At 48.1% G+C, this 13,162-nt stretch overlaps 1 protein-coding gene across 1 annotated transcript in view; it reads left to right on the top strand.

The window, feature by feature from the left end:
* The first annotated feature begins 2,575 nt into the window (after window positions 1-2,575).
* The window catches only part of LOC125465740 (lipoprotein lipase-like), a 79,721-nt gene continuing 69,134 nt past the window's right edge, over window positions 2,576-13,162 (top strand). Inside the window, exons 1-5 of the mRNA XM_048559518.2 lie at window positions 2,576-2,880; window positions 8,647-8,834; window positions 11,587-11,766; window positions 11,860-11,971; window positions 12,670-12,903. Coding sequence (XP_048415475.1) covers window positions 2,769-2,880; window positions 8,647-8,834; window positions 11,587-11,766; window positions 11,860-11,971; window positions 12,670-12,903 — 826 coding nt within the window. The 5' untranslated portion in view covers window positions 2,576-2,768. The remainder of the gene's footprint in view (window positions 2,881-8,646; window positions 8,835-11,586; window positions 11,767-11,859; window positions 11,972-12,669; window positions 12,904-13,162) is intronic.

Here is a 13,162-nt window from a genome sequence, read left to right as displayed (position 1 = left end):
GGGCTTTAGGAGCAATATTTTCACACAGAGGCAGTTCATGTGTGAAATAAACTGCCAGAGGAAGTGGTGGATGCAGATATAGTTACAACATTTCAAGGACATTTGGATAAGTTCATGAATAGGAAAGGTTTGGAGAGATATGGCCTGATTGCAGGCATGTTTAGTTTGGGAAATTTGGTCAGCATGGACAAGTTGTACCAAAGAGTTTGTTTCCATGCTGTTTGAAACCACGACAAAGACACAGATCTCCTTTAAAAAGATATCATTTCACCCCCTGGGCTGCATACTGAACAGTGAAATAAAAGATGCGAATTGGTTTAACTTTGAAATGTCTATTTAAAATGCAAGAGATAGGGAGATATTGAGATGGATTTGGGTCAGTTTGGTTGCAAGTTAGTAAATCATAAACAGAATATAGATTGAGAGTACAGGATGCCTCTGACCCCCCCATCCCCTGAAGCAGATTTAGTTCAAAGGCATTAACTTGCTGGCATTGAACAATGAGTGTAGTGGCTCCCAGGAGTAACACAAGGACTGCATTGATATCGTCCACATATACAGTGTTAGGATGGAAAGAGTAGCAGATTCCTACATCTGGTTCAGCATTCTGAGAGGCTGCAGTTTCAGCTTCAGGCAACGCCATCATTTGTTATCATGGCAGCATGGTGGCTCAGTGGTGAGAACTGCTGCCTCACAGCGCCAGGGACCCAGGTTCGATTCCAGCCTCGGGCAACTGTCTGTGTGGAGTTTGCACGTTCTCCCTGTGTCTGCGTGGGTTTCCTTCAGGTGCTTCGCTCTCCTCCCACAGTCCGAAGGTGTGCAGGCTAGGTGGATTGGCCATGCTAAATTGCCCGTAGTGTTCAGGGATGTGTAGATTAGGGGTTTATGAGGGATGGGTCTGGGTGGGATGCTCTGAGGGTTGATTGTGGACTTGTTGGGCCGAAGGGCCTGTTTCTACACTGTAGGGATTCTAAGTATATTAGTCCTAGACGAAGTACATGTCTGGGGACTGGCATCTTTCAATATGTGACTTGTCAACTCAAACATTTCAGTTGTAATTTAGGGAGACATGGCAGGCAATGTGTGCATAGCAGCATCTCACAAATAACAGCGAGTGAAAAACACGATAATGTTTCCTATACTATTGGTGAATGTTGAGTCAGAAATGTGGGGAGATTTCCTGCACTTCTCCGGGACAGGGATACGAGATCCTTTCTCCATCTGTCCTGCCGGCGGACCGGCATTCCCTCAGGAATGCAACAAACTGCTAGCCCTGAATGTATGCTGTGTGACGTGTCAGCTGGGTGTCACTGTTTCTTAGTGACAGAGGTGAAACATTACAGGTTGGGAAGTCGAGGTGTAGTTTGTGACATGCTGCGGATTTTTGCAAGATTTGGCTGCTTATATATCAATGTTACATGCCCTGAGAGATATCAGCTGTATGTAGGTGTTTGAAAGGACAGCTTTTTTGTGTGTGCACAATCAGATTTGCTCTATTTTCTTCCCCGTTCCTGTTCACTAGGAGGGCCTGTGTCACGGTGGCTAGCATCCCTACCTCCGAGCCAGCAACTCTGGGTTCACATCCCACCCCAGAAATGAATGGCCAAGGAAGATGTGTTCCTAAAGTGACCCAAGCTGGTTACCTGTCCCCCCAGGATAGGTAAGACTGGGTGAGTCTCCTAGGTTTAAAGTGACTTAGTGCCTCTCCAACTATGTTCCGGGACAAAACCTGAGGTGGAAACAGAGCAATGGCTATGTTTGTCTGCTGCAAGCATCACTCAAGGTAGGAAAGTCTCCCAAATCAAAGCTTTAGTCCCCGTGTCCCATTGGAGACAGGCTCTCCCAGCTCTCTGATTGTGGTAGTTTGAAAATAACCAGGAGCCAGGTGAAGGCATTGCGGGGGACTTCCCTCTTGTTCCACCTCTCTGTTTGTACAAGGTGTGCCTTGCTGTCAAACACTGCTCCTCATGGAAGAACCTAGCAGCAAAATGTCCCACCTTCTGGGGATGGATTCGCTCCACCAGCAACTCACCCGTTGCCTACAGCCCAAAGATGTGGTGGGCCGGCCATGCTAAATCATCTGTAGTGTCCAGGCTGGGTGGATTAACCATGGAATGTACAGGGTTACAAAGAATAGGGTAGGGGGTGGGTCTGGGTAGGATGCTGTTTGAATTGTTAGTGCAGAAGTAGTGGGTCGAATGGCCTTTTTCTACACTGTAGGCATTCTATGATTAGATTCTTTAGCTCTATAACACCCTGCACTTTCACTTTGACCATTTTTAGCTCCATCTGTAAAATGCAGGGAAACAGCACTGATGCTGGGCTCAGGTAATGTAGTGAGGTGGGTAACAGGGACTTGAGGAGGGTAATTAGGATTTGAAGAAGGTAAGGGAGACCTGAGGTGACTAATGGTGGAGGGTGAGGGTAAACCAGGATTGTTTAATGGTGGATTGAATGGGTTAAATGTGAATTGAGAAGGAGGAAAGCTGAGGATGACTGAAGCACGTTACACACTGGGATTAGTGGAAGTGGGGATGAGTGGGGACTGAAGCTAATGCTTTCTTGGCTCAACGTTCCTGAAACACAGTGAAGAGTTTGGAGTTGCTGAGAGACGAGCTTTTCTCTCGGCCAATCAGACAGTGTACAGGAGGCTCCGCACTCCCCGATGTGTGAAGTGGCTGAGGCAGCGGGAGCAGTGCACTGGCCAGCCCCGGCACCAGGCTGCAAGCCCCGGCCCTGCTACCAGCAGCTAACCGCTGTCTCTCACCATGTTCCCCAGGCCGGGGCAGGCTCACGGAGACCCCATCCTCCTCATCCTCATCCTCAGCTTCACTGTCTTCACAGCGTTCGGGCAGAAAGTGAGGGCAGGCACCTCAACAGGTGAATGGGGGGAGGGGAGGGAGATGCAGGGACGAATAAGTTGGGGAGAGGGAGGGGAAGGGAGAGGGAGATGCAGGGACGTAATGGGGAGGGTGGTGGGGAAGAGGGGGGAGAGGTGAGAGAGAGAGGTGGGGGGGTAGGAAGCGAGATTGCGAGGCGGGGTGAGGGCGTGAGAGAGGAAGAGGGATGGGGTGTGAGCAGTGGAATGTCGGGGAGAGGTGGGGGGAGGGAGGAGTGTGAGAGAGGGAGGGGAGGAAGAAAGTGAGGGGGAGGTAGATATGGAGGGGACAGGGAAGGCGGGTGGTGGGTGAGGGAGGGAGGAAAGTGAAATTGAACAAATCCGTGCTCGGGGTGGGAGTGGTGGTAAGTGGGTGATGAAGATGAGACCCCACGGGGTATGTGAGGTAGAGAGATTGGAGGGAGAGTTACACTGAAATTCAGTGAAATGTGGCGAATGTTTGGTACTGTTAAGAAATTGGTAGTTGCAAATTTGCATTTTAAGCGGAGCATGTGTAAAAACAAGAGAATGTTTAATTTGTGAGCTCAGATCCTGTAGCCTTCCCTGTGAGGAGTTTGTCTGCAACTCACTGCACTGTCCGTGGTTCGGTTATTAAACACAGCATTAGGTGAGTGTTTTGAGGTTTTTTTTTCTCCCCTCTCTGACACTAGCTGCAGGATCTGGGACGAAGCTTGGAGACTGAAAGGCCTGTGTTTAGCTGGGAGGTGCTGTTTGAAACGTCAGGTTTGGGACACTGCCAACTCCTGCTGGGGACTAGTGGGTGAACTGTATTATGCATCATTCGTCAAGGCTAGCTCTGCATTCCTCTGCTAATGAAAATCTGGACGAGTTCTGGTTCCAAACTGGAACTGACTTGACCAACAAGGTGCTAGCTCTGGAATGTCAGATTCCTGTGAATGAGATTTTGTTAACAGTTATGGAGGATAATAACAAACACTGGCAATTTCACTGAAGGATGAAGTTCAACTATCAATACATTATGTTTATCAATGAATCATCTTGCAACAAACAAAATTCCAAAATCCTGCATCTCTTTGGGAGGATGCAGATTGCAACCACTGCCTCTGTCTCAGTGTATGCGTGTGTGCGTCTCTCTCTCTTACCCCCCCCCCCCCCAACACAGCTGACCTCCCTGCATTGTGAGCACCTATATGCAGCCCACAGAATTCAACATGGGTTGACCTCCATTGGCCTAATTTGACTTCATCCTTTGCGGGGATTGTTTGATGTTCCTTAAAGGAGCTGGTACCACCACCAGTCTCTTCTTTTACTCTCACGTTGACAAGCAGTGGCCGAGCCACCGAGGGTGGTAATGTGATTAACGTTGTGTGATCATGACATTGATGTCTCTAATGTCATCAATGAAATTGTTTCCAAGAACTCCCTGCTGGAAATAGCACCCTTAATACCAGAGCTGTGAAGATAGCTGAGCAGGGGAGTAGTTTTACTGTGCTGACTTTCAGAGACATTCACCCTTGAATAACTTGCTTATTTAACAAACATGAATGTCGTGTCTTCAACCAGTTTGAAAAATAAAATGTTTTTTGTAGGAGAGAGAGAATGAGAGTCTGCTCATGTATCTGTGTAAGCATGAGCATGTGCCTGTGTTTGCATCTGTGTGCGAATTCCCATGTAGATCTATGTCACTTTGTACCTGCTTCTGAGTCTCATATGTGATTGTGACTTTATCTATGTTGTGTAACCCATTGTCTGTGTTCCCCATGTACATGTCTGCGTCTTTGTACATGCGTCTGTGTGTTCCCCTGTGTCTCCATGTGTCTATCGACCTGTGCGTTCCCCTGTATGTGTGTGCGTGCGTGTGCATGTTCTCCCCTATTTCCAGGTCAGTCCCTTGTCCATTTGTCCACACGCCTGTCCTTGTGAACCCAATGTCTTTTTCTCTGAGTAGCTGTAACAGTGTGGGTGCAGAGGCAAAAAGGTACTTGCACATCCGTGCAGCTCCTGGGGACGTTTCACACCATTAAAGGTGCTATGTAAATGCAAGCCCTTGTTGAGGCCACAGCATGTGGGCTGTTGGAGAGAAGTTTGCAGCTAGCTCACAGGTGAAATGACGCAGTTGGATATGGTGTGGTGTCAGGTTGTTGTATGAGTGGTAATGAGATACAGTATGTATGCGTGAGAGAGAGAGGGATTTCATGTCACGATGGTGTGACTGCTGGTTCCACAGTGATTTAGGTTACTCCAGCACAGGGTCAGTGACCAATGGAATGTAACTCACTGGCAGCTCATTGTTCACACAGCGAGATGGAATTCTTAACACCAACTCTTAAAGACACAGCCTCGAAATGAGCTGCGTGAGGCAAGCGAGGGATCTGGGAGGCGAAGATTTCCGGGTCTTTGTTATGAGGTTGTACCTTTATTTTTATTAAATAATATTTGAACTTTGTCAGCAGAAATTGAGCCTCGTGGAGGCTATGATTTTCTTAATTGGACCCCACTAACAGTTGGGTGCAGTGGGATAGTGAGTCGTGTGGAGTGGGAAGATTGGGTGACTATTAGGGGGATTTCTAAGCTGTTACCGGGGTAACAGCAGATCTCTTGATTGTCTAACAGTGTGAAATAATACAATTTCTTCAACATAAACCATTCCATGTTAAGGAAAGCATGACTCAGGCTGCTCCCAATGTGCTGGATGGTCAAGGAGATGGAGAGTTGTATTTACTGAAATCCTGTGAGATTGTGGTCTAACCCAAACCCATGAAACAAGCTCACATCTTGATCAGCATAACCCCCCCTCTCCGGTGACTTCACCAACTTTATACAGCACAGGAAAACTCAGACTAATTTCTCCAGGTTCTTTATTTTTCCATTTAATCACACACTTCACCGTCCCTGGCTGTCGGCATCCCCTGAGGCTCAATTTCTGCCGGCTTCAAATATTTGTTTAAATGAAAAGTTGTAAGCTTCAAAACAAGACCTGGAAATTTTGGCTCCCAGAGCAAAGTTCACACTAGTGTTTACTGGCCCTTGTCAAGGTGCTGGTGAGCTACCTTCTTGAACCATGTGCCTGTAAGTAGACCTACAATGCCCTTTAGGGAGGGAATTCCAGGATTTTGACCCATCGACAGTGGCAACATATTTCCAAGTCAGGATAGGAAACTTGAGGAAGGTCGTGTTTCCATGTGTCTTGTCCTTTCTAGATGGAAGGGGCCATGGGTTTGGAAGGTGCTGTCTGAGGATCTTTGGTGAGTTTCTGCAGTGCATCTTGTAGATAGTATCGCTGCTGCTACTGACCATTGGTGGTGGAGGGAGTGAATGCTTGTGGATGTAGCGCCACTCAAGTGGATTGCTTTGTCCTGGCTGGTATCAACTTTCTTGAGTGTTGTTGGGGCTGCACTTATCCAGGCAAGTGGGGAGTATTCCATCATATTCGTGACTTGTGCCTTGTAGATGGTGGACAGGCTTTGGGAGTCAGAAGGTGAGTTACTTGCTGCAGCATTCCCAGCTTCTGACCTGCTGTTGTAGCCACCATTTATATGGCTGGCCCAGTTGTGCTTCTGGTCAATGATAACCTCCAAAGATATTGATACTGGGGGATTCAGTGACATTAACACCATTGAATATCAAGGTACAGCACTTACATTGTCTTTTATTGGTGATGGGTATAGCCTGGCACTTTGGTGGCACAAGTGTCACTTGCCACTAGTCAACCAGATAATATTCAGAACTTGCTGCTTTTGGACATGGGCTGCTTCAGTTTATGAGGAATTGCAAATGCTGCTGAATATTGTATCAGTAAATACCCCTTCAGTGTTGCCTAAGGGCATTACAGGTCTACCTGCAGCTGTCAGTCAGCCAATCCTCTCTCCATGCCAGCACCTTTCCCCTAGCAGCCTCCTGTGCAACACCTTGTCACATAGATCACATCCACTGGCTCCCCTTTGTCTAACTTTCTCATTGCCTTCTCAAAACATTCTAACAGATTTATCAGGGATGACCTCCTCTTGATAAAGCCGTGCTGACTCAGCCCTATTTTACCCCACACTCCCTAGTACTCTGCAATCTCATCCTTAATAATGGACTCTCAAATTTTACCAACAACCAAAGACTAGCTAACCGGCCTATAGTTCGCTGTCTTCTGTCTCCCTCCCTTATTAAACAGAGGTGTTACATTAGCTATTTTCCAATCCTTTAGGACTGTCCCTGACTCCAGAGATTCCTGAAGGATCTCCACCAAAATGTCTACAATCTCCTCCACTAACTCCTGCAGAATGCTGGGGTGCGTGTCAATCCAACGCAGGTTAATTATCCACCTTCAGACTTTTCAGTTTCCCCTGCACCTCCTCCTTAGTGATGGCTACCGCTTGTCCCTGCCCCCTGATTCTCCTGAAGTTCTAGTCTGCTGCTGATGTTTCCCACCATGAAGACTGGGACAAAATACCTGTTTGGATCCTACGCCATTTTTTTGTTCCCCATCACTAGTTCTCCGGCCTCATTTTCCAGTGGCTCAATGTCCACTCTTGCATCACTCTCCTACTTTATGCATCTAACCTCCCCTTTCCCCCTTTAACGTACTGAGGCTTACGTAGACTGGAAACTCCACTGAAACAGCCATATAAATGCCATGATGACTTGAGCAGGTGAGAAGCAGAATAGTCTTCAGTGAACAGTTGATCTTCTGATTTCCTGAGAGTTCCTCCCTGCTTCTTACACACAATCCCAAAGGTGACAGAATGGCCTGCACTCCCCCTGTATGGAACGGTGAATGGGGAAGGACCGGGGTGGGGTGGGGTGGGGTGGGGTGGAGTGTGGGGGGGGGGGCGCGGGGGATGTGGATGGTGAACAGGGAGGGAGCAGGGTGGTGTGGGGAATGGTGAATGCAGAGGGAGCAGGGTGGAGGTGGGGGGGACGGCGAACGGGGAGGGAACAGGCTGGAGATGGGGGGGAAGGCAAACGGGGAGGGAGCAGAGTGGAGGTGGGAGGACGGCGAACGGGGAGGGAGCAGAGTGGAGATGGGGGGACAATGAACGGTGAGGGAGCAGGGTGGTGGGGGAGAGGTGACCGGGGAGGGAGAGGGGTTGGGAGGGGGTAATGATGAACATTGAGGGAGCGGGGTTGGGAGGGGGGAATGGTGAACAGGGAGGGAGCGGGGTTGGGAGGGAGCGGTGTTGGGAGGGGGTGGACGGTGAATGGGGAGGGAGCTGGGTGGTGAGGGGGATGGTGAATGGGGAGGGAGTGGGGTTGGGAGGGGTAATGGTGAATGGGGAGGGAGCTGGATTAGGAGGGAGAATGGTGAACGGGGAGGGTGCTGGGTGGTGAGGAGGATGGTGAATGGGGAGGGAGTGGGGTTGAGAGGGAGCGGTGTGGGAGAGAAACAGAGCATGTGTGTTGACTGTGGCCTGAGCCATTTAATAATTCCTGTGTTAGTCTCTGATTAAACAGCGTGTGATGATTGGGCAGAACAGGGAGGGATTGTGAGATTGACTCTGAAAGGGATATTTTGAGGAGGGTTAATGGGGTTTTGTTTGATTTCTTTCTGATATTTGGGAAATGTTTGAGGATGTAACAAATATACCCCACCACCCCACCACCCACCACCACACCCCCCCCTCCCCCCCACCGACACCACAGGCTCCAGCCTTGTGACGAAGCCATGGTTTTCTTGAGGGTCTAAACGGGCTGTGTCTCAGATGAGCTCCTGCTCAATGTGTTGTTCTGGTTGGGTGCCTCCTCCCTCCCAGTGTCTCTTGTGTTGCAGTAAATGCCTCTTGTGTCTCTTTCCCCAGAGAGTGGTGCTCAGCGCCAGACTAACCGTATCGAGGATCTGAACTCCATTAAAACCAGGTTCTCCCTGCAGCGTGTGTGGAAACCAGATGAGGATTTGTGTTACATCATCCCTGGGCAAGAGAGCTCTCTGAGCAAATGCAACTTCAACAGCACCACCGACACTTTCCTGATTATCCACGGTTGGAGTGTGAGTGCTTTACATTGGTTTGTCCTCAGTATGGTGTTAGCACAGAACAGCAAGCACGTCACCCAGTGCTGCTATAAACTCCTCAATACACAGGGAGCTGCACTGTGGGGCAGATTATACAGAACAGGCTTGTACTCTCATACAAGACCAGAGGGATAATCCAATTGATGTCTGTGAATAGTTAAAGGATATGAGTGAGAGAGAAATTATGGTGGGCAGTTGATAACAACATCTACATTTGTTTAGTGCCTTTAAAGTAACGAGCATTAAAAAGCAAAACTGAGCCAGCCAGTTGAGGTGCTAGGACAAGAGATCCCCCAAAATCCTGGCCAGAGGTTTTGAAGCGGTTGTGGAAGAACGGGGAAAGGTTTCAGTAAGGAATTCCTGAGCTCAGAGCCCTGGGCAGTTGAAGAGGAGAGAATTGTTGGGATGCAGGGATCACTGAGGATTTTGAGGGCCAGAGGAGATTCCAGAGGTAGGGAGAAGGGTGATGTGGCATGGAGGGTTATAACGGATGAGGAATTTAAAATCAAGGGAGTGTGAATTTAATGAAAATCGTCAGAACTGCGGTCGCTGTAAATCACGAACAAAAACAGAAACAGAAGCAGTTTCTGAGGAAGGGTCACCGGACCCGAAACGCTAACTCTGGCTTTTTTTCTTCACGGATGCTGCCGGGCCTGCTGAACTTTTCCAGCAACTCCCGTTTTTGGTTGTGAGTGTGAGCTGAAAGCGGTTGCTGAGCCCATTGTGAATGAAATTAGGAAGTGTTATCTCACAGAAAGAAATTGGTAACTCTGTTTTCCCCCCCAAAAAAGGTTTGAGACAAAATTGTAACAGTTCAAAACCAAAATTGACAGATGTTTTTGGGAAGGTAGACAGGTTTGGAACAAAGTTGAGTAAATGGAGTGAAGATACAGCCAAGGCACGAGTAGACATATGGGTTAGTTTCTGTATCACTATAAAAGTAGGAGTGGATGTTGATTGGTTTGTGTCAATTCTCAGTGATGTAGCGCCTCATGCAATCATTTTGCTTCCACTAAGCACAAAGTTGCTCCTTTTCTAAACATTCTGGGACATCTTCCAAAGGATATTTTTAAACTGTAAACTTGAAGTAGCTTCTACATTATAGATGTGATGTGCCCTTGCAAGCCTGACTCTCTGAGAGCCCCAGCACTTCTCATTCTCCATCCAGAATTGACAACAATCATTTAACTCTTTCTGACCTCCTCCAGTCACCAACAGAAAGAATTTGACCTGGAGCTTAAGATTAGTAAAGTTAAATCACATGGGATTCAAGGTGAGCCTGTCAATTGGAAACAAAATTGGCTGAAATGTAGGAGACAGAGGGTGGTGGTGGAGGATTATTTTTTGGACTAGAGGTCTGTGACCAGCGGTGTACCACAGGAATTGGTACTGGGTCCACTTTTGTTTGCCATTTGTATAAATGATTTGGATAAGAATATACAATGCGTGTGGTTAGATAGTTTGCAGATGACACCAGTATGGGTGGTATAGTGCACAATGAAGAAGGTTATCTAAGCTTACAAAGAGATCTTGATCAATTGGGTCAAGGCCTGCTGTGGCAGATGGAGTTTAATTTGGATAAATGTGAGGTATTGTGTTTTGGTAAAACAAACAAGGGCAGGATTTAGACATAGTAGCAACTGCTGATGCTGGTGTCTGAAAATAACAAGGTGTGGAGCAGGATGAACACAGCAGGCCAGGCAGCATCAGAGGAGCAGGAAAGATGGTGTTTCGGGTCTGGACCCTTCTTCAGAAAAGGGCAGGACTTATACAATTGATGTTGAAGCCTTGGGTAGTGTTGTATAACAGAGAGACCTATGGGTTCAGGTACATAAATCTTTGAAATTTGGGTGTATGAAGGTGTATAGCATGCTTGCCTTCAATGCTGAGATGGTTGAGTATTGGAATTTGGACATCGTGTTGAGGATTTTGGTGAGGGCTGTTCGGGAATACTGCGTCCAGTTCTGGTCACCCAGCTCTAGGAAGGATATAATCTAGCTGGACAGGGTTCAGAAGAGAGTTACTAGGACGTTGCTGGAAATGGAAGGTTTGAGATATAAAAATAGGCTGGAAGATAGAGGTTAGATGTTTATAAAATCATGAGGGGCATAGATTAGGTGAATAGCAAGGGTGTGCTCCCTAGGTTGGAGGAGCTCAAACCTAGGAGGCATATTCTTAAGGTGAGAGGACAAAGATTTAAAAAAGTCATGAGAGGCAATCTTTTTCTCTCTCACAGAGAGAGGTTCACGTGTGGAATGAACTTTCTGAGGGAGTGGTGGATGCTGGTACAGTTACAGTGTTTAAACGACAATTAGGATAAGCACATGGATGAGAAAAGTTTGGATGGATATGATGTGGAGGTGCTGGTGTTGGACTGGGGTGGACAGGGTCAGACTAGGTTACGGATATGGGCGAAGTGCAGACAAATGGGACTTCTCACTTTCAGGAGCATGGTTAGAGCGGGCTAGTAGGACCAAAGAGTCTGTTTCCATGCTAAGAGGAAAATCTTAAAGGTTATACAGAGGAGAGGGAAGTGTGAGCATAAGAAGGCCTTTTGTGAGGTTCAACAGGCCTAGGACATGTGGAAGCAGAAGCTACTGTGCTCTACCTGATCATAAAGTTCCATAAGCCCAGGCTGCCCGAGGTTGTCCCTATTGTCATGTTACTGAAGCTGATGAGGAGCTTAATGAGGAACAGAGGGACTGACTTTCTGTTTGTCTGCCTTCAGGTGAGTGGATTGTTTGAGAGCTGGATTGAAAAGTTAGTTATCGCTCTGTACCAGAGAGAGCCTGATGCCAATGTCCTTGTTGTGGATTGGCTCGATCGTGCCCACCAACATTACCCAATAGCAGCCCAGAATACTATGCTGGTTGGTCAAGACATCGGCAAGCTAATTGATTGGCTGGAGGTGAGGAGCTGTTTCCAGAGGCACATTTATTTAAGGTCTTTACCAACTCAGCTCCATTCAGTCTAATAGCATCTGTTTCCTTGGTTCTCATAGAAAGAAAAACAGATTTCTCTCAGTAAGGTGCATCTGATTGGATACAGCCTCGGGGCTCATGTGGCTGGCTTTGCAGGGAGTCACACAGCCAATAAGATTGGCCGGATTACAGGTAGTGCCACAAAAATGTTTCCGATTTGCTAATTCCAACCTTGACAAGATGCTGGTTGGCTGTGTGTGTGTGTCTGTGTGTGTGTGTGTGTGTGTGTGTGTGTGTGTTGCTCTATATGACAGTACCCTCCACAGTTCACCAGCTTCACAACACCATTAGATGGTCACACTACCCCAGCTACCAAGGGGCCTAACACCCTCTAACCACACAGGACAGGCCTAACCCATCTCTCTCTGTACGCAGATGGGCCTGACCCTCTCCCTAGACACAGCTAACGCCCTCCTCCTCCCACCTAACCACCTCACCCAGGACAGGTGTAATCTCTATTAGCCCCTCCCCCCAGTTCCCAAACCAACAAGACTAACCTCCACCCGAAGGACAGGCCATAACCTCTCGGCCTGCAACAGGTCTAACCCCCAACACCCATTGGATGAAGCAACCCTCACCCTCACCTTCGCCCTCCCCTCACCCACTATCCTGTGCTCTTTACCCAGGTAGAGGTTGGACACTGTGATGGTGATGGCAATGAACATCATGGTGACAGTACAGAGCCAAACACAGAGTGCTAGGCTGAGAAAGAAATTTGGAAATTAGGTCTCTCGAATTTTGTTTTCTTGAGGAAAAACATTTGATTCAAACCTGGCTCCAATGTTGCCACATCACCCCCGCCCGCGCCCCCCCCCCCCGCCCCCGTTTAGGACTGGACCCCGCTGGGCCAGCATTTGAAGGAACCCACGCTCATGGACGGCTTTCTCCCGACGATGCCACTTTTGTCGATGTTCTCCACACCTTCACCCGGGAATCTCTAGGAATCAGCATCGGGATTCGTCAGCCAATTGGACACGTGGACATCTATCCGAATGGAGGGAGTTTCCAACCCGGCTGTGACCTACAGAAGGCTGTGAACAACATTGCCACGTTTGGCATCTTTGGTAAGAGGGTGCCAGGCTTCAATAGTGTCTGAATGGTTTCCCATTGTGGGCACGGGTTTAGACCCAACTCTGGACAGACGCCCTGGTGAGGGCCTTCAATTATGTGCAGAGACCGGAGAACCAGTGAGCTGGTATTTGTAAAACACTCATCCTCAGACAGCACCTTCCAAACCCACGATCACCTCCACCTGGAAGGACAAGGGCAGCAGATACAAGGGAACACCACCCCCTGCAAGTTCCCTCCAAGCCACTCACCATC

Source organism: Stegostoma tigrinum, chromosome 30, assembly GCF_030684315.1.
Source record: "Stegostoma tigrinum isolate sSteTig4 chromosome 30, sSteTig4.hap1, whole genome shotgun sequence".
NCBI classification, from domain to species: domain Eukaryota; kingdom Metazoa; phylum Chordata; class Chondrichthyes; order Orectolobiformes; family Stegostomatidae; genus Stegostoma; species Stegostoma tigrinum.
Note: the sequence above shows the minus strand (reverse complement) of the source record. Positions and strands in the feature narration are given on the sequence as shown.